Here is a 21,267-nt window from a genome sequence, read left to right as displayed (position 1 = left end):
CTAAAAGTAGAGGAAAAAAGAAGAGTAGAAGGCCCGTCATTCTACCTTCCACTTTAGGTTTATGTCGAAACCGTATCTTAGACGAGACGCCTTGTGTCTCTTGAGGGAGTTAGGCATAACCTGTTAAGCAGCTACTGCAGGACCAAGGGTGAAGGTACTCGGGTCTTGTGGATATACTTCTGCAGGTAGTGGGAGGTATCTACCCACAGAAACCCACAATATAGATTTACATATAAACCCACTATGTAATGAGGGTGCGATAATTGAACCACGATATGGCAAGGGCTTGTTGTAACTACCTTGTTAAATTTGAAACAGCCATTACAGCTTCACTGAGGTCATATTCCTAATAATAAAGGTTGGTGGTTTCTATTCATGTAAGAACAAATAGGTCATGATACAATACTTCAGCTCATTATAAAAGCCTTTAAAAACTTACCGCAGCATTGTCCTTTTTATTAACTTTTTCTCCCACCAGGAGATCTTCAGCCGTTATCCCTGCTTGACGGCGACGAAGCTTTCTCAGCTCTTTGCTTTCTTCAACTTTGGACCTTGAATATAAAATTTCATAATCAAAATATTGTTATAATTTGAAAATTCTTAAAACAAATTCAATACTTCCATTATCCAAAATCTAAAATGTTTCAAATTTCTAATGGTTAGTTGAAACAGGAAAACAAAATAAAAATTGTACAGGTAATTACAGTTTCAGAGATATAAACCAATTACAATAATGTTTTTAATTATACAATCACTCCAAGTCAAAAATAAATTCATAAAGACTACAGTGGAAGCACCAATCCAGCCAAGTTCAAGTAGCTTTACTGCATGAAGACAATCTGCCAGAACACATAGGGACACCTCTACCTTTAACTTCCAAACCCCAAGTTAAGGGAATGTAGGTTACAAAGAAAAATGTTATTTTTATTACTAAAATAAATTTTTGAATATACTTACCCGGTGATCATATAAGCTGCAACTCTGTTGCTCGACAGAAAAACCTATGGTCAAAATACGCCAGCGATCGCTATGCAGGTGGGGGTGTACATCAACAGCGCCATCTGTCGAGCAGGTACTTAGTACTCCAAGTAAACAAAGAACCAATTTTCTCCTCGGTCCACTGGGTCTCTATTGGGGAGGAAGGGAGGGTCCTTTAATATATGATCACCGGGTAAGTATATTCAAAAATTTATTTTAGTAATAAAAATAACATTTTTCAATTTTAAACTTAGCCGGTGATCATATAAGCTGATTCACACCCAGGGGGGTGGGTAGAGACCAGCATTACATGTTTACATTATTATGAGCTAAGTATTTTGTATTTCATTTTAGCAGTTATTCAAAATAACAAACATAAAATAAATAAGTACCTGGTAAGGAAGTCGACTTGAACAATTACTCTGCCTTTTTAAGTACGTCTTCCTTACGGAGCCTCGCGATCCTCTTAGGATGCTGAGCGACCCCTAGGATCTGAAGTATCAAGGGTTGCAACCCATACAACAGGACCTCATCAAAACCTCTAATCTAGGCGCTTCTCAAGAAATGACTTTGACCACCCGCCAAATCAAGAAGGATGCGAAAGGCTTCTTAGCCTTCCGGACAACCCAAAAACAATAATAAAACATTTCAAGAGAAAGATTAAAAAGGTTATGGAATTAGGGAATTGTAGTGGTTGAGCCCTCACCCACTACTGCACTCATTGCTACGAATGGTCCCAGAGTGTAGCAGTTCTCGTAAAGAGACTGGACATTCTTAAGATAAAAAGACGCGAACACTGATTTGCTTTTCCAATAGGTTGCGTCGATTATACTTTGCAGAGATCTATTTTGTTTAAAGGCCACGGAAGTTGCGACAGCTCTAACTTCGTGTGTCCTTACCTTCAGCAAAGCTTGGTCTTCCTCATTCAGATGGGAATGAGCTTCTCGTATTAACAGTCTGATAAAATAGGATAAAGCATTCTTTGACATAGGCAAAGATGGATTCTTAACTGAACACCATAAAGCTTCAGACGGGCCTCGTAAAGGTTTTTAAAAAGAACTTAAGAGCTCTTACAGGACATAAGACTCTTTCTAGTTCATTTCTAACCATACGATAAGTTGGAATATCGAACGATATTGGTCAAGGCCGAGAAGGCAGCTCGTGTTTGGCTAGAAAACCAAGTTGTAGAACATGTAGCCGTTTCGGATGAGAATCCGATGTTCTTGCTGAAGGCATGAATCTCACTGACTCTTTTAGCTGTGGCTAAGCATACCAGGAAAAGTCTTTAAAGTGAGATCTTTCAGGGAGGCTGATTGTAGCGGTTCGAACCTGTCTGACATAAGGAATCTTAGTACCACGTCTAAATTCCAACCAGGTGTAACCAAACGACGCTCCTTCGTGGTCTCAAAAGACTTAAGGAGATCCTGTAGATCTTTATTGTTGGAAAGATCTAAGCCTCTGTGACGGAAGACTGATGCCAACATGCTTCTGTAACCCTTGATAGTGGGAGCTGAAAGAGATCGTTCTTTCCTCAGATATAAGAGAAAGTCAGCTATTTGAGTTACAGAGGTACTGGTCGAGGATACGGATACTGACTTGCACCAGTTTCGGAAGATTTTCCACTTCGATTGGTAGACTCTAAGGGTGGATGTTCTCCTTGCTCTAGCAATCGCTCTGGCTGCCTCCTTCGAAAAGCCTCTAGCTCTCGAGAGTCTTTCGATAGTCTGAAGGTAATCAGACGAAGAGCGTGGAGGCCTTGGTGTACCTTCTTTACGCGTGGCTGACGTAGAAGGTCCACCCTTAGGGGAAGTGTTCTGGGAACGTCTACTAGCCATCGAAGTACCTCGGTGAACCATTCTCTCGCGTGCCAGAGGGAAGCAACTAGCGTCAACCTTGTCCCTTCGTGAGAGGCGAACTTCTGCAGTACCTTGTTGACAATCTTGAACGGAGGGAATGCATATAGATCTAGATGTGACCAATCTAGTAGAAAGGCATCTATATGAACTGCTGCTGGGTCCGGGATTGGTGAGCAAAAAATTGGGAGCCTCTTGGTCATCGAGGTTGCGAAGAGATCTATGGTTGGCTGGCCCCAGGTGGCCCAAAGTCTCTTGCATACATCCTTGTGGAGGGTCCATTCTGTTGGAATTATTTGTCCCTTCCGACTGAGAAAATCTGCCATGACATTCAAGTTGCCTTGGATGAACCTCGTTACTAGTGATCTGTCTAGACCTTTTGACCAGGTGAGGAGGTCCCTTGCGATCTCGTACAATGTCAGAGAGTAGGTCCCTCCTTGCTTGGAGATGTACGCCAAAGCCGTGGTGTTGTCCAAGTTCACCTCCACCACTTTGCCTTGAAGGAGAGACCTGAAGCTTTTCCAGGTCAGACGTACTGCCAGTAGCTCCTTGCAGTTGAAATGCATTGTCCTTTGACTCGAGTTCCATAATCCCGAGCATTCCCTACCGTCTAATGTCGCACCCCAGCCTACGTCCGATGCGTCCGAGAAGAGAACGTGGTTGGGAGTCTGAACAGTCAGGGGAAGACCCTCTCTAAGGTTGATATAGTCCTTTCACCAAGTCAGACAAGACTTTATCTTTCCGGAAACCGGGATCGAGACCGCTTCTAGCGTCTTGTCCTTTTTCCAGTGAAAAGCTAGATGGTATAGAAGAGGACGGAGATGTAGTCTTCCTAGTGACACAAATTGATCCACGGATGACAGTGTCCCTACCAGACTCATCCACAGCCTGACTGGGCAGCGTTCCTTCTTCAGCATCTTCTGGATGGATAGCAGGGCTGGGGGCTGATCGTCTTGTTCAGCAACGTCCTCATCAGAGGGTTCCTCATCCGAAACTGATGAGGAAACGGCAACGGAGTGGGCAACGTCTGACTCGCTGAATCCGGTCGCACTGGTGGATGCGTGACGGAGCCGGACGCAATATCATGGCACTGCTGCAGTCTGTGAACTGTCAACAACCATGGGTGCGCGAGGAAGTACAGCGTCAACCCGAAACTGTTTAGACTGTCTGGGTTGTGCAGTCAACACCCTACCGGGTTGCTGAGGTTGACGCACTGCGTCACAACAAGTCACCTCTGCTGGTTGTTGAACGTCCTGAACGTCAACAACCACCTCCGAGCGTCGCTTAACGTCAACGTGCGACTGGCAACCCACACTGGGTCGCATCGGTGGAGGAACCACCTCAACTGGCAGATGCGAGTAGGTTACCTCAGCGTCAACAGGGCGCACAACCGACCGGTTGGAAGGTTGTTGGCCAGAAGGAGGAACCACCTCAACTGGCAGACGCGAGTAGGTTACCTCAGCGTCAACAGGGCGCACAACCGACCGGTTGGAAGGTTGTTGGCCAGAAGGTTCTTCTCCGCATTTAAGTCCTCTATTAAGGACGCAAGCTTGGACTGCATGGCTTGCAGCAAAGCCCATTTAGGGTCTACGGGAGCAGGTGTGGCAACAGACGGGGTTAGCGACTGAGGCGGAACCGATTACCATCCCTGAAAGCCTAGTTATGTGTGACATAATAGTACAGCAAAACTTCAAAGGCTTGAAAAAAGCTGAGAAGTTGTCCTGTAAACAACTTGGAGCGTCTCCTGGCTAGGCGCCAGGGCGAGTCTACCAGAAATGAGAAGTCTATCTGGGCAGAGGCATGAACTCCCAAGCCGAGAACTTCTCTCGTGTCCTATCAGACTCTCGCTCTATAAGCCAGTTTAAAAGAAGGGAAATCAAAGGCTGTATCCCTAAAACTCCTCCTGGTGCAAAAACCAGTCGCCTAGCCAACGTAACGCTCTCTAGGAGAGCGAGAGAGCACTAGCTTAAAAACAATGGCTTCGAAGTAGCTAGGCCTAGTGTAAGTTCTGACGTTTAGGCGAATGAGGAGCAGCAGTTACAAGATCCGGACGAAGATCCTTAAAAAATCATCATGATTTAATTAAAGTCCATAGGAGGCTAAGCAGCTTAAGGCTCCTCTCCAAATGACAGAGTCCTCAAGGGAATATCAGTAGGAGGGAGAACAGCACTTTCTCATCTACAGGAACCTTGTCCGATAAAAGCTAGGTTATCTCAGTGAGTCTCTCACTGGTGCATTAGTAGCAGACCAGAAGGCAACGTCATGTAACTGCTTGACAGTCTGTGAACTGTCAACAAGTGAACTGTCAACCACAACAGGTGCGTGAGGACATACAGTGTTCACTCGAGACTGCTTTGACTGTCTATACTGAGCAGTCAAAACAACTCTAGAATGCGGAGGTTGACGCACCGCGTCAAAACAAATCAACTTAGACTGTTGTTGTACCTCGCGAACGTCAACGGAAGGTTCCGTGCGTTACTGAACGTCAACATGCGGCTGGCAGGGTACACTGGAACGCATGGGTGGCGGGACTCTCTCAGCTGGAGTGCGGCAGAAGGTCGCCTCAGCGTCCAGAGAACGCACAACCGTGTTGGTTGTAGGCTAGAGGTTCGTGCAGTGACAACCTTCTCCGCACGAAAGTCCCGCATCAATGACGTTAACTGAGACTGCATGGTCTGCAGCAAAGACCACTAAGGGTCTACAGGAGCAGGTGCGGCAACAGACGGTGTGACTGCCTGATGCGGTACCGCTTTGCCTCTCTTAGGATGTGAGCAATCGTCAGAAGACTGCAGCGAGTCCGAACTGACCCAGTGGCTACAACTGGGCCGTTGGACTTGCGCGGAAGGGACCAACTTGCGCTTAATAAGCTGCGAGACCTTGGTCCATGGTTTCTTACGAGAAACCTCTTCCGCAGACGAGAAATAAATGGGCTCTCTCGTCTTTGTGTGGGTGGGGCGATCTTGGGTAGATACGCCCGAAACCACAGAGGGAAACGTCTGTTCGTTGATCAAGGCCTGACGAACCCATAAGTCGTTCGACATTACTTCTCCCCTGGGCTTGGGAGCTTGCAAGAGGTCCCGGACTAGGTGAACGACAGGCACGAACAGACGAACCCTCGGACGCAACACTGTAACACTTTGCGCATATCACTTTATCACTTCGATTTTCTGTTTTGCACTTATTTCACTGAAATCGAAACTTTTACAGATTTCTACCTGAAACACGCAATTCTATCCTTCATTAAAAGGTAGTAATTGCGAAATCAGTCGTATAATGCAGCTCATTAATACTAGCAAAAAACAGAAAACATATATAAAGATAAAAAATTCAGTGGCTGGGAAAGAGACTAAACACTAGTTCAAATAAACTACGTTTACAATCTCTCACCGCACATAGCCTGGGGACAAGAATAAAACCCTAGAAACGTTTTACCTTCTTCCCCGTACAGCGACTAGGGAGGAGAGTAACACGAGAACAACGTTACCCGCTTGAACGGAACGTTTTCTCTCCTCTCTCTCCCTCCGTCTCTATCTCTCTCTCTCTTTCTCTCTTGATTACGCACCTAAGAGAAGAGCCCAATTATATATCGTCAAAATAACATGTTATTTGACTAAAGGAAAAAACTGAAAGGTTTTCCAAATAAAAAGTTCCTTTAATTTAGAATTTAAAACATTTAAGCTAAGAAAGAATGAACGAAACTTCAGAATCGATTTACTCTTACTGCAAAGTGAAACCGTGATACACTCTCTCTCTATCGTAACGATAGAGCGCATGATGAACGTCCTGAACGTCAACAACTGCGTAGTCTAAAAAAAAACTAAACGTTAGTTCATCTTTGAAAACAGTACGAAGACTATCAAAGAAATTCTTTCATAAAACATTAAATTTAAAAAGTTTTAAATTCTTTAAAGGCTAAATACGATATAACGGGCTCAACGTTGATTAACTTCGGTTCCAAGTTAGGACCGCCTACTATCAGGAAAGGTCGCATATAACAAAACATAAAAATTTATTTTTATATGTTTATAATAAATGGAAAGTTAATCGAAGAGGCCTAATAAAGGCGGAGAGATATAAAATATATAGATCTATAACGTGTTAAGCAAAATTACTAAAAACCTAAACACACTTCCGTCTAAGGGAAGGGTCGGCCATTTAAAAGTGAAAGAGAGTCCATACTCTCTTTGTCACCATAATTAAATCTATCCAAAACGAGGACAAGTTTTGAGATGAAGATAAAACACCTGCATAGCGAAAGCTCAAAACTAGAATAGTGTACTTCACCAAATAGTTGTGAAAACAAATCCAGTTAGTAACAGCGTATTAGTAGGTCTTGCCGGTAGCCCGACAGAGAGAAAATTGGTTCTTTGTTTACTTGGAGTACTAAGTACCTGCTCGACAGATGGCGCTGTTGATGTACACCCCCACCTGCATAGCGATCGCTGGCGTATTTTGACCGTAGGTTTTTCTGTCGAGCAACAGAGTTGCAACTTATATGATCACCGGCTAAGTTTAATATTGAAAAACATGATATCAGGACAGTGTATAGGATATTATGTAAGCTTGGTGTGAATTAGAATGCAGTTGTCAGTGGGTTATCAACTATAGCGGCAAAGGGCCTGGTTAAACTACAACAGATTATCAAATATGCCACAACATCGTCCGGACACCCCTGTGCAAGTCCGCAAATGGGCAAACATACCCACAGCAAACAATCAATAACACGTTGGAAAGAAAAAAGAAATTAACAACCCAAAATTCCAGCCAGCAGAAGAGTGTCTGTGCTCAGTGAGCAAGCAAGGAGGTGGGGCTTCCCAGCTCCCAGCTGGTAACTACCAGCGGGCCAAATCTCCTCCTCTCCCCAATTAGTAAAGAGACTGCATCGTAGGTTAGGTTATTGGGCAACATGACAAATTCGTAGATAATTTGTATTTTTCCTAACGATACAAACCTTAGCTATTTACATGGGGTAATTACTTTGGCACAGCCAATGACAAGCCATAAAGTTTTAACGAGGGTTTCTTACCCCGCCGCTAGTTAGCGGGGGGTAGGGAGGGGTAGCTAGCTACCCCTCCCCCTCACACACACTGGTGATTGATTCACTTTACTTAGAGGTAGGACTTATCTTGGGGGACAGGGCTGGCGGGCACATAACTGTAAATAGCTAAGGTTTGTATCGTTAGGAAAAATACAAATTATCTACGAATTTGTCATTTGTTCCGTAACTGAATACAAACCACGCTATTTACATGGGGTGACTTAACCCTTAGTTAGGGAGGTAAGTCCCCTGCCATACTGGCTTTGGCTTGCCCGGGGGCCCCGAACCCAAGTTCATAAAGCAACTCAAGGGTTGGGGCCCCTGCGCCTCGCAGACAGCTGAGGGGCTGCTGCGGCCTACGTAAGTCGTGTGTGAAGGTGAGCAGTGACATGTCCTAGGAAGTTGACCTGGAGTTCTTTAGAAGGAAATCTAGGCTAGGACTTACCCAATATAACCTCGTCAGGGTATGGGGACATGACAGTATTACAACTTAATACTAGGAACACAAGGAAGCATGGATTACCTGCAGAGGTTTGAGGTCAGCTGTGCAAAGGACCCAGGATGCTGTTTTTCTCCAAGGGAGGAGAGGATGAAGAAAAGAAAAGGGCCAGACAGATCTTTTCATTCACACAGACTAAAACCGGGTAACAATGCCCTCAACCCTCTGCTACTTGTCCAATTAGGAGCCTGAGGTTAGACCAGCTGTTGTGCAGCCACCACAGGGCCGATAGAAAACGTATCGAGCCTTCTGTGTGTCACGTCTTGCAGGTAGTGGGCCGTGAAGGTGGTTTGACACTTCCACACCCCAGCTTGCAGGACCTGCGTCACCGAAAAGTTCTTCTTGAAGGCCAGGGACGTAGCCACGCCCCTGACATCATGCGCCCTAGGGCGCCGTGACGGAGGAGGGTCAGAACTCAAGGCCAGGTGGATCACCTTGCGGATCCAGACCGAGATGGTATTCCTGGTGACCCTCCTCTTCGTTTCCCCGGTGCTAACAAACAAGGCTCGCACCTGGGGGCGGACTGCAGCTGTTCTTTTAAGATACAACCTCAGACTCCTGACTGGGCACAGTAGGAGATGGTCTGGGTCATCTGTTACAGAACGAAGACTCGAGACCTGGAAAGAGTCGAACCTAGGGTCCGGCACTCCCGGGTTCTGAGTCTTAGCAACAAACTCAGGGACGAAGCCGAACGTTACCTACCCCCATCCCCTTGAATGGGCGACATCGTAGGAGAGACCATGCAGTTCGTTGACTCCCTTGGCCGAGGCCAAAGCTAGCAGGAACACCGTCTTCCAGGTAAGGTGGCGATCAGAAGCCTGGCGTAATGGTTCGTAGGGAGGCCTCTTAAGAGACCTGAGGACCCGAACCACGTTCCAAGGAGGAGGTCTCACTTCCGACTGAGGGCAGGTAAGTTCGTAACTCCGTATGAGAAGAGACAGTTCCAGCGAGGAGGAAATGTCCAATCCTTTGAGCCTGAAGGCAAGACTTAAGGCTGAGCGATAGCCTTTCACTGCCGAGACTGAAAGGCGCATTTCTTCCCGCAGATACACAAGGAACTCTGCTATTGCTGGTAAAGTGGCATCGAGGGGAGAGATACCCCTTCCACGGCACCAACCACAGAAAACTCGCCACTTCGCCTGGTAGACTCCTGCGGATGACCTGCGCAGGTGGCCAGACATCCTTTCCGCAACTTGTTGCGAAAATCCTCTCTCTTTGAGGAGATGCTGGATAGTCTCCAGGCGTGAAGTCGAAGCGAAGCTACGGCTTTGTGGAATATGTTGGAGTATGGTTGTTTGAGTAGCTCGTGACGTGGAGGGAGCTCCCTCGGGATCTCCGTGAGGAGCTGCAGAAGGTCCGGAAACCCCTCTGCATGATGCCATAGCGGAGCTATCAAGGTCATCGAGAGATTGACCGATGTTCTGGTCTTGTTGAGGACCCTCCTCATCAGACAGAAAGGGGGAAAGGCGTACACGTCGACGTTGTCCCACCATTGTTGGAAGGCATCTTGCCAGAGGGCCTTGGGGTCCGGGACTGGGGAGCAGTACAGCGGAAGTTTGGTGTTCAACGCCGTAGCGAACAGGTCCACAGTCGGGGAACCCCACAAAGTCAGGACTTTGTTGGCTATCCGAGGATCCAAAGACCACTCGGTACTCACTATCTGCGTCGCTCTGCTCAGACTGTCGGCGAGCACATTCCTCTTGCCTGGAATGAAGCGAGCCGCAAGTGATATCGAGTGGACTTCGGACCATTTCAGGATCTCTACTGCAAGATGGGACAGCTGTTCCGAAAAGGTACCTCCCTGCTTGTTGATGTAAGCCACCACCGTGGTGTTGTCGCTCATCACCACCACGGAGTGGCCCGCCAGGACTTGGTGGAACTTTTGAAGGGCCAGGAAAACGGCCTTCATCTCCAGCAGGTTTATGTGAAGGTACTTTTCTGATTCTGACCACAGGCCTGAGGCCCTGTGGTTCAGAACGTGGGCACCCCACCCCTTGTTTGATGCGTCCGAAAACAGCATCAAATCCGGGGTAGAGACGAGAAGATCCACTCCCTTTCGCAGGTTCTCGTCTGCCACCCACCACCTGAGGTCCGTTCGTTCCACAGATCCCATGGGGATCAGGATGTCCGGGGAGTCGAGTCCTTGACTTCACCGAGACTTCAGTCGCCACTGAAGGGATCTCATCCTGAGGCGACTGTTGGGGACGAGACGGGTCAGAGAGGAGAGGTGGCCGAGGAGATGAAGCCACGATTGGGCTAGGAGTTCTTCTCGATTGAGGAAAGGTTTCGCAACCTTCCTCAGCCTTGCTATCCTTTCGTCTGACGGGAAGGCTTTGTGGAGATTGGTGTCTATGATCATGCCTAGATATACCAGTTTCTGAGAGGGCTGCAGAGAGGACTTCTCGAGGTTTACCACGATCCCCAGATCCTGGCAAACTTCGAGGAGCTTGTCTCGGTGGCGAAAAAGGGATGCCTCCGAGTCTGCCAGGATCAGCCAGTCGTCCAGGTAACGAAGGAGACGGATGCCGATCCTGTGAGTCCACGAAGAGATGATGGTGAAGACTCTGGTGAACACCTGAGGTGCTGTGGAGAGACCGAAACACAGCACCTTTAACTGGTAGATCTTGTTGTATAGGCAAAATCTCAGGTACTTCCTTGAAGACGGATGGATTGGGATCTGGAAGTACGCGTCCTTCAGATCCAGTGTGCACATGAGGTCTCGTGGTCTCACTGCAAGTCTGACCGTGTCTGCCGTCTCCATACTGAATGGAGGCTGCTTGACAAACCCGTTCAGTGTCGAGAGGTCGATAACTGGTCTCCAGCCTCCAGACGCCTTTCTCACAAGAAAGAGTCGACTGTAGAAGCCTGGGGACCCGTCCACGATCTCCTGGAGAGCATCCTTCTCCAACATGGTCTGGACTTCGGCCCGAAGGGCCTGCCCTTTTGCCGATCCCATGGCAAAAGAGCTCAACGACACTGGATTCACTGTCAGGGGAGGGAGAGATGCTGTGAACGGGACGCGATACCCTAGGGATATCACGGAGACCGTCCAGGCATCCGCCCTGAGTTGCTGCCACCTTGCTGCGCAACTTTGCAGGCATCCCCCCACTCGTGGACACGCGGGGGGATTGCCAACCCTAGCGCTTCCAGCCTCGGCCGGAGTCTCTAGGGTTCTTGTCTCCCCTGGAGGACTTCTTTCCCCTCCTGCCCTTGGCAGAAAAGGGCTTAGACGCCTTGGGCTTCGCTGCTACGGTAGTCTTCTTCGTATCCTTGACGGGATGGGGCTGCTGAACCGCCGGAGGCTTATAGGGCCTCGATGTCAGGGAACTATGGATGAGGGAATCCTGATTGGATTTCCTCCACCTCTCGGCAGAGAGCTCCACGTCCTTAGGCTCAAACAAGCTCTTACCGAGGACGGAAAAGTGTTCAAGCCTGCTCGACTCGGCGATGGGAACCTTATGGTGGAACCTCTCGGCAACAGCGTCCCTGCGCTTGAGGATCGTGTTGGCCCACAAGCTCGAGACTTGGTGGGACAGGAACTCGATGGTCCGAGTGCCCGAGAGGAGAAAGGTTTCCAGCGCTTTCCTGGTGCTTTCCTTGAAGAGATCCTCAGACCGCACCAGGATGCCCAGAGACCCCAGCCAGATGTCGAGCCATGAAGTGGCCTGCATGGCGCACTTGATGACCTTCTCCTGGCTCTAGATCTCAGTGGCTGAGTAGGATACGTGCCGGTTGGAGAGTCTCTCAAGAGGGACTCCTCCTGTGAGTCCTTCCACGGAGTGATGTAAGGGAAGGCTCAGCGAAGACTCCTCGAGGATTTCAAAGTACCTCCTCTGATGGACACGAGGAGGAGGGAGGAGCTTATTCCCGGCACTGGATCTGCTGGAGGAGGCAAGCTCCGCGAGCTGGCCCTCGATCTTGTCTCTGGCGCTCTTCGTCCCTTGGGACCAGGGCAATGCTGCGTGTCCTTACCTTCACGAGGTGGGACCTCGGGGTCTGGAATCCCATTAAGGTTCCTCATGGGAGTCAGGACTTGCCAGAACGCGCGTTCTGACTCCTGGTGCTCGCCTCCTGTCGGACTTGCAGCGAAGTCTCCGGACCCCAGAGGCTCTTCCTGGGGAGAAACGTAGGCATCCTCGACGGCTCTGGGCTGTTCCTGTCTGATCCTAGCAGACGATTTGGGAATCGTCTTAGAGTCCTTAGGTTCCCTCCTGGGAGGGATGCAGGACTCTAGAAGCGAAGGGGGCAAGTTCTTCTCCACCTCGGGACGAGGAGACCTCTCGGGAAGAGGAAGAACATCCACCATTGGTGCGATGGGGGAGTATTCCTGCTCAACCGACTCCCCTGAGGAGGGGTAATCCTCCTCCGCAGGGGAGGGCGAGAAGGTCTAAGGGGGAGTAGGAGCCTTGCGCAAGGATCTACGCGGGGACAGCACAGGCCTCGGAGGAGGATCCATGGGAGAGACTCCTCTCTTCCTCTACAGGGGGGAGGAAGCTGCTGCTGGCTCGCGACCCGAATCAGAGGGCTGGCTTAATCGCCCGCACGAGAGCTCTGAGTAGGGTGTCGAACCAGGGATGTTGACTGACAGCGGCGCTGTCAGACACTCCCTCTGGAGGGAAGGGGATCGAGGGATCCCTAGGAGGAGTTGACAAACGAGGGTTCGCCTGCAGGGCTGTAAGAGAAGAATCCCTAGACCTGTCCGAGGAGCGTTCCCCTTCTGGCGAGCGCGCTGGTCTGCGCTTGCGGGGAGGGAACGCGACAAGGAAGAAACCGCCCGTTGGCGATCGCGCTGGGGCTCGTTTGACGGGCCCAGATCAGGGTCGCGCGTGAGAGGAGGGCGCGAAGCTGGAAAATCGCGCGCGCACCCGCGTGGGCGGGGGCGCGATGGCGCGCAGGAGGATGGTCAGGAGCGATGGTGCGCTGGCGACAGAGCGGGAGAGTGGCCGCGAGGGGCGCACGGCAGCCTGAGCGGGAACATGCCCGCGAGCGCGAGTGGGCGATGGTGTGGGCGTGCGGCGATCAGGACCTGGAACAGGAGGAGGCCGAACGCGCGGGCGCGCAGCGACCTGGTGCGGCCCCGAAGGGTGTGCGATAACAGGAGCGCCCGAGCGGGAGCAGGGTCGTGAGCGACCTGGGAACGAGAGGTTTGGTGACGGTCTGGATGGACCGGTTTACTCGCCTGTGTAAGCGCTAGTTGCGCTGGCGATCGTGGGCGCGCATAGCGCACATCAGGAACAGGTTGCATCAGGGTTCGCTGCTTCGGAGGTCGCGTGGTGCGAGCCGCGTGAGGGCGCTCTGGAGTTAGTTGCGCCACCACCGCTGTCTTAAAGACAGGCACAGGGCGTGAAGCAGGAACAGGGCGCGATTTGGGCACGATCGTATCTGTAGTAGATTCACGTGGTTCCAGATGTGGCTGTGAGCGCCCATGCGCTGGCTTGGCAACCTCAGGGGCGACGAGCTGAGTCGTCGTGACGCGTGGTCACGTTGGTGCTGGAACAGGAACTGCGCGCGGGCGTGCATCGCGAACCTCTCTCGTATCGCGAGCCTCCCTTGTATCGCGAACCTCCTTAGGTGGGCGCGATGGGTCCAAAGCGACACGTGGGCGCGTTGGGGTGCGTGTGAACGCTGGAACTGGAATCGCGCGGGGACGCGTATCGCGTCTCTCCCCCGCAGGACGCGACGAGTCCGTGGGAACCTGTGGGCGCCTGTGTGCCAACTCAGGAACCTCCTGGATCGCGCGCGATGAAACAGGAACAGGGGTCCGGCGAGGTGCAGGAGGGCGCGTGAGCTCTGGAGGCCGCTGGGGCACCGGTGGACGCGTAGGCGCCATATCAGGAACTGGCCGCAAGTGTGCAGGAGAGCGCGGCGGCACTATAACAGGAACAGGGTGCGTTTGCGCAGTTGGGCGCTTGCGCGCTACTTCAGGAACTGCTGGAGGGCGACAGGGCGCCGATGGGTGTGGGCGCGCAGGGGGAACCCTGGCGAGCAACAGGAACAATGGCGCGAACGCCTAAGGGTGAGCGCCGAGGCGCTTTGTCAGGAACGTCAGGAACAACAGCAGCAGGGTGCGCAGGCGGAGCCTTACGCTTAGGGGCGAGCGGCGCAGTTGTGCGCTCAAGTCCCTGAGACCCCGAAGGGTCAGGAGGTTGCGCAATGGCAGTCTCCGGCGCGTAAAGCACATCAGCAGCTTTAGATGTCGATGGATGGGGCGACAGCTCACATCGTCCCGAAGGACGACCATCCTCCGACGGGGATCGCGAACAATCCCTGGAGAGGTCAAGGTTGGTAGCAGGCAGGTCAGGAGAACGGCGAGTCGTCTCCTCCGCAGAGGACTGTGGTGACGCCTTATACGCCCACGAGGGGCCGTAGGATCAGCAGGCTGACCATCAATGGGCCTCCGAAGAGGCATCTCTACCAGAGAACTCCCCCGAGAGGGAGTCTCAACGGAAGGAGAGACCGTGGGACTAAGCTCCTCCCTCGAAGTATGTTCGGAGGGGGAGACGGAGCCTTCTGCTACCGCAGCCACAGGAACAGGAGTTTGGCCAGACCCACGGGATGTTTCCGACACAACAACGTCAACCACAGACAGAGGATCTATGTCCGCTGAGGTTGACAATTGTTTGGCAGCCGCACCCCGTTTGACCATACCAAACAAGCTTCCTTGGAGGGCGAACCCTGTAGCCCCAAGGAAGCCCAAAGCTGAAAAAGGTCATTGTTAGAAACAAATACCTCCTCCGAGGGGGGAGGGGCAGCTGCCTCGCTATGGCAGGCAAAGACCTCTCCCTCACCACGGGATCGGTTAATGACATCAACATTACGGTCTACGCTACCACTCGCCGGCCTCTCGGAAGAAGCCGCCCGAGCGGGAGCTTCGGAGGAGGAATGGGCGGCGGAAGAAGACGACTTAGGATTTTCTCTCTTCCGAGAAACCTCGGAAGGAGAAAGATCCCCTTTAAGCCTTCTTCTTACGTTGCCGGGAAAACCTCTCCCACTGGGAGGTAGACCACTCCCTACACTCAATGCACAAATTAGAACTATCACACCGTTGGCCCCTACACTGGGGGCATAAGGAGTGAGGATCCATTTCACGGCCGACATAAAGGTCCCACAAGGGCGGCCGGGAAGTCCAGGGCAAGTGCGCAAAAGGAGAGTAGAGGCCAACTTCACACACAAACACTGAAAGAAAAAGCAAACAAAAATTATGGCAGTCAAAAGAGAGGAGAGCGCTGACAGGTCTGTCGTCTCTCCGAGCCAAAAGTAAAGTGAATCAATCACCGGTGTGTGTGAGGGGGGAGGGGTAGCTAGCTACCCCTCCCTACTCCCCGCTAACTAGCGGCGGGGTAGTAAACCCTCGTTAAAACTTTATAGCTCGTCATCGGCTGCGCCAAAGTAATTACCCCATGTAAATAGCGTGGTTTGTATTCAGTTACGGAACAAATGAAGTTTATATTGTGTAGTTTATAGAACGGCAGATATACCACCTAAATAGTCCTATAGAGACAACCAAAGGTCCAAGGGGGCATTAGCTCCCCAATAAGGACACACTGATATTAGTAAGGTTAGACAAGCTTAGTTTCAGTTACACCATGTCTATTTCAATTTAAATGGGAATTTAACTTGCCTTTTTCTAAGCCAAAGCACATCTTTGTATGCCAATCTTTTTATGTTTAATAATTACAATGCAGATTGGATATGTATGATTTCTTTAATACAGTAATTAGATTAAAATTTAAAAGTGTCTGTTTTCAGTTCCAGTTTCATATAAAGAAATACCTGGGTTAATGTCTAGGAGAGGGCCGCATGAAGATATCAGTGATATTCAATATATTTTTACTAGAATTTTTAGGAATGTATGTAAATAGTAGTATACGAGTGAGATAATTTAGTGAAATTCAATAAGTCGAAATATCGGCTATTAATCTCACGTTACTCTTGTCTTCCTCCCAGAATTTTTCTAAGTCTGTTGTTATTGTTGACTGTGTCTTGTTTTTAGCTCAAATGAGCCCTGTAACTACTATAATCCGCAGACAAATTAGTCACCTATGACGACTTACACGTTTGGCCCTGAAAATCACTATGGCCTTAAGGGGGGGGGGGGCGTTGCAGGGGGGGAGGCCTCCCTGTACCCTTAGGTAGGGTACAGGGCCCTAGGTTAGGTTAGGTGGGTGTATTGGGTTCGGTAGTGAGATGAAAATCACTTTTCTCCTCCTCCCCCCACCCAAAAACCCTGCTTCCCACAGGGGTCCCCCATAATAGGTTTATGCTTACATTTTGTGTGTAAGAGTAAGTCTTAGTTTCTTTTTTATTCATTTCCTCATGTTTCTATGCAATGTGCAACATCAATCTGGTCGTTTTTTGCTGTTTTTCGTCGTTAATACTTGAAAAACGGGAGCGGCCTTCTCCTGGATATTTACCGATACCTGTCTAAACATTAGCCATGCAAACACAAGGTATCAGTAACCTTCTAAATAAACAGTTCAACTCACAGGCCGAGGCGGGACTCCATCTACTGTCTATGCCAATACAAGACTAATAAGTTAGGTTAGGATGCTTCTACTTAATTTTCTAACTGAAGGCCAACTTTCTACTATCACTCCTTACAAACTTCAGGGTGTGTGTATGATGACGGCCCAGCACCATTAACCCCCTTATTTTTAACCCTATCGCAAAGTTGTTTTGAATAAAATTTGTTCAGAATGTTCTAAATATACCGCGGTTATGTACTTACCATAAAAATAAAAATTTTTAAAAATATAAAAACTGCCTCTTTCTGGCTTCCGTATTTCATGGAATTCTGTAGATGATATTTTGATTAAATCAGCAGCGCTTTAGCGGCAGACCACTAATCGACAGGTGCGGTAATTTGAAATGACCCAATCGGACTCCGCTTCACCCGGGAAATTGCCAGAGGGCCTTTTTCATCCAATCGGAATTCAATAATTCCAAAATTCGAACAGGGTGATGGTGCAGCGATGCCCGATCTCACCCCCTAAGACGCGAAGATAGCAACATACTACTCCGAGGGCGACCTAGTTTGACCTTTTAATACAAGTGATTCATTTTACAACTCAATAATAAACCCAGAGATTCTGAATTCAGGTAATGTGAATAAAGCTATACTTGGTTAATATAAATCACAAATTTTAAGTAATTTGTATTTTTCCTAACAGTACTTACCTTGAACTACTTTCTTAGGAGTATCTGGGATCTCCTCCCAACCGACCAGAGTTTTGTGTAGTTTACCCTAGTCCCGTTTTCTATGAGGGGTAACCTCAGGTGGAGTGATACGTGCCCTGAGGCTAACCCCAGGTCAGAGAGCATGCTTGCTCAGGTCTCGATCTCCAGTAAGTTCTCTGGTCGCATCGCGATAACATCTCAACGCTCTCTCCTTACCCAGTGCGACCCTTTGTGTCTCACGCGGTCCCCACGTGGACCCATTGTGTTCATTCTATACCCTTTCCTACCCTTCTCCTCTGTGTTCGTTGTGTATTTAGAACTGATGAGCAGTAAAATAATGTTAAACTGTGAACGAGGCGAGCCAAAGCCAAGCAAAAACCGGTTCTCTAAAGAGATTAATTAGGTAATGGAAATAAAGCCAAAATACCATCCCACATGGCTGGCGTGCGCAGAATAAAGGAGCAGTGACATAATGTTGAATTACGAGTGAAGGGAGCCAGGGCCAAACAAAATCCAGAGTGATTAAATGTTCATTTGGCCGATCATTATTGTCGGGAATTTCGACCTGATCAATCGAAATTCCCGCCATTTGACTCCGCCTACGATTACGTCAAATTGGAGGGAGAGGAGAGATCTCGCGGGCGAATGAATGTCGTTCAAGACGAGAATGTTTAGAACCAAAAAGAGAAACCGCCTGGTAGGGGAGATGCTGAGACCAAAGAAATCAACCACTTGTAATTTAACATTAAGAGAAATAACGTCATTCTACTGTAACATGATAAAAATATCCAATCTAGAAATTTAGGTTCAGGAAAAATTGCGGGAAAAGGTGACATCGGAGGTTGCAGAGGCTCGCTCTGTCTCTTTGATCCGACGTCCCCGACCACAGTAAGTCCTATCTAATTGTTCTCTCTCCCCACCCCTAGTGTACCCAGGTCGGTTTCCATGTAGGTCTTGATAGAGTTATTGTAAAGTTTGTATCTGTTAATATTTTATCGATCCTTGTGCCAGGGGATCAGTGTTATTGTGTAAAGTACGTCAAAAGGTCTCGGTAAGGGGTTTATCGAGATAACTTTATAAATGTTCAATTAATTTTGCTAATATCTTGATTCCGAAGAGAACATAGTTTTTTTCGGTCACGCACATGTTCTTGTATGTCAAGTAAAGGTTTTATTTTTCATGTTTCTCGTATTAGATTATTATTTTTATAATAAAATTTGTTAAAATATAGCCATATTCTATTTACTTCCCCAATGGTTTTGTGAGGTTTGTCCTTCAGACCTTGTGATCAGCCCAGTACATTGGGCTATTTAGTATAAACCGGTGAAATTTCGCCACAATTATACATATAAATATGCTTAATTAGGTAGGAGTTTTGCAGTACAACGGCGGGGACTACAAACAACTAGAAAACTGGAACATTTCAATTTCCTGTGCACGTAGTAGGCCGGGCCAGTCGATATACAAAGGTTCCCAAACTTCCGTTATTCACTTTAATATAATTCACGTAAGCTATCCCTTCTAGTGACCACCCTAGGGTGAGACTAAACTAAAACAAGGAGCCATTGTATAATGACGGGCAGGAACACATGCACAGATTACCATCTAACCTAAACTTTGGGTGTATGTAGGATAGCGACCACCTGTATGTATTATTATGGCTAACTTAGAATATGGAAGTGTAAGGGGGGTCGCAGGGGGGCGTTAGCCCGCCCCGTTAGGTATGTAGATAAGGACACGGCTTGTAGGTTAGGTTAGGGGGGAAAGTTTAGGTCCATTTTTAATCTATGCTCCCTAAACTTTCCTACCTAACCTAACCAAACCTACAAGACATGCCCTTAATTACCTAACGGGGGGGGGGGGGGGGTTGCGACCCCTTAAACAGCCGTATTCTTATGGATAGTGGATATGGGGCATGGCCGTCATCATACATACACCACTAAAATAATTTACATTAATTCCTTTGACGCTTCAATGTAATTTTAAGGAAGTTACCCTTTCTAGTGACCACCCTAGGCTAACCCCAGACTAAAACAATTCACAAAAATTCCATAAATCTCACATCAGGTTCTCATCTTCGGCAGAATTATCCTCATCTTCATCACTGATCCTCCGGCGAATATTTTTGCTTTTAACCTTTTTAAACACAATACTCATATTCACAAATGTTTTGAAAGGCCTTGACGTTCAGAAACTGAAATCTTTCTCTCCGGTTCAGGTTCAGGTTCAGGTTCTGGGGTGAGGCATAGCCTTTACAACGGCGCCTCTGTGTCTCTTAGTTTTGTGTGTTCCTTATTTTCACTAGTTTTTCTCTTTTCATCCACATTTGTTGTAGTATACTTTTCTTATTTTCAATATTCTCTTCCCAAAAAAGGAATTTTCCAACTGTTTGTGCACTATCTTCTTCGTATGGTTGTTGAAGCTCAATTGCTTTTATTCTTATATCACTAAACTGTGGACAATATAATATAAAGTGGTTAGCATTTTCTTCTACATCACAGAATACACAGTTTATATTTCCATCTTGGTGTCTGTTTCTTATATTCAAGCCCAATGAGTTTGTCCTTGCTCTGAATAATAAAATTGACGAAAATGTATTGTCATACACTTCCTCCTCCTTGATTTCACTTTTCCAGTTTTTATACAAAATTGAACTCTCCTTACACTCCATTTCACTCTTCCATTTGCTTGTGTCCCATTCTCTTGTTCTCTTCTTTATGTCCTCTTTCGTACATCTCTTGACTTCTCTCATCGCCATCCCACATTCTTCAGCATACTTCTTCACATGCATCCACCACTTCCTCTCTTTTTCTTCCATATCATTGACTATTGCTGTAAGTAGGTCCTTTTCTCCCTTAAAAATGCTATTAAGGTACCTCAGCTTACCATCCATTACCCTTGTTTTCATAGCAGATGCTCCTACATCCCCTCTCAAGGCTACAATTGCTGTATTCTTTACACCCCCTAACATCCTTCTATACACTCCATTCTCTATTCTCTGCAACTTTTCTATTTCCGTTTCCGTTAAGTTAATCACATTTGTTCCATATAATATAGAAGGTAGTGCTACACTTTTGCAGTATGTTTTCCCTATCAGTATCTTATTACAACTTTTTTCTATGATCGAATATGTAAAATTGGCTAGCTTTTGCGCCTTAACTATCATTTCACTTTTCTGTGTTTTGAACATATTCCTACCATCATCTACCTTGATACCTAGGTATTTAATATTGCTTACTACTCTTATTCCCTCTATATTATCTGGTTTCTCCTTCATATTATATATAAGTACGCTACTTTTGTCTCTATTTATGTCTAAACCACACTGCTTTCCTATATCTATCACTTTCCTTATGTTTAATTCAGCATCCTCTATATTCTCAGCAAGCACTAGGACATCATCAGCAAAAAATAATACTACTAGCTTTATAATATCATTTTTAAAACCATTACCTTCCTTTTCTACTTGTTTTATAATCTGATAAGTAATTAATTTGAATAATGTTGTAGAGGCAGTACAGCCTTGCTTTATTCCACTACTTACGCTCAATTTTTGTTCTACTCTTTCCCCTATGTCTAACGTAGTCGAGTCTCCCACATACACTTCAGCTATAGAGTTAAGTATACTAGTATGTACTTTGTATTGCTTCTACTTTGAAATTGGATACGATAACACCTTGCTATCATCAGTTTTGGCAACCTGTTGTGGTAATCAGTTCCTA

The 21,267-nt window shown here is 47.8% G+C and overlaps 1 protein-coding gene across 1 annotated transcript in view; it reads right to left on the bottom strand.

Moving 5' to 3' along the window:
* LOC137617342 (splicing factor C9orf78 homolog) overlaps positions 1–19,854 on the bottom strand; it is a 43,224-nt gene extending 23,370 nt beyond the window's left edge. Inside the window, exons 1-2 of the mRNA XM_068347365.1 lie at positions 19,608–19,854; positions 440–551 (exon numbers count right to left, since the gene is read on the bottom strand). Coding sequence (XP_068203466.1) covers positions 440–551; positions 19,608–19,702 — 207 coding nt within the window. The 5' untranslated portion in view covers positions 19,703–19,854. The remainder of the gene's footprint in view (positions 1–439; positions 552–19,607) is intronic.
* Between the last annotated feature and the right edge of the window lie 1,413 nt (positions 19,855–21,267).

The sequence above is a fragment of the Palaemon carinicauda genome, chromosome 23, assembly GCF_036898095.1.
Source record: "Palaemon carinicauda isolate YSFRI2023 chromosome 23, ASM3689809v2, whole genome shotgun sequence".
In the NCBI taxonomy this organism is placed as follows: domain Eukaryota; kingdom Metazoa; phylum Arthropoda; class Malacostraca; order Decapoda; family Palaemonidae; genus Palaemon; species Palaemon carinicauda.
The sequence above is the reverse complement of the archived record's forward strand: the minus strand, read 5'-3'. Positions and strand labels throughout refer to the sequence as shown.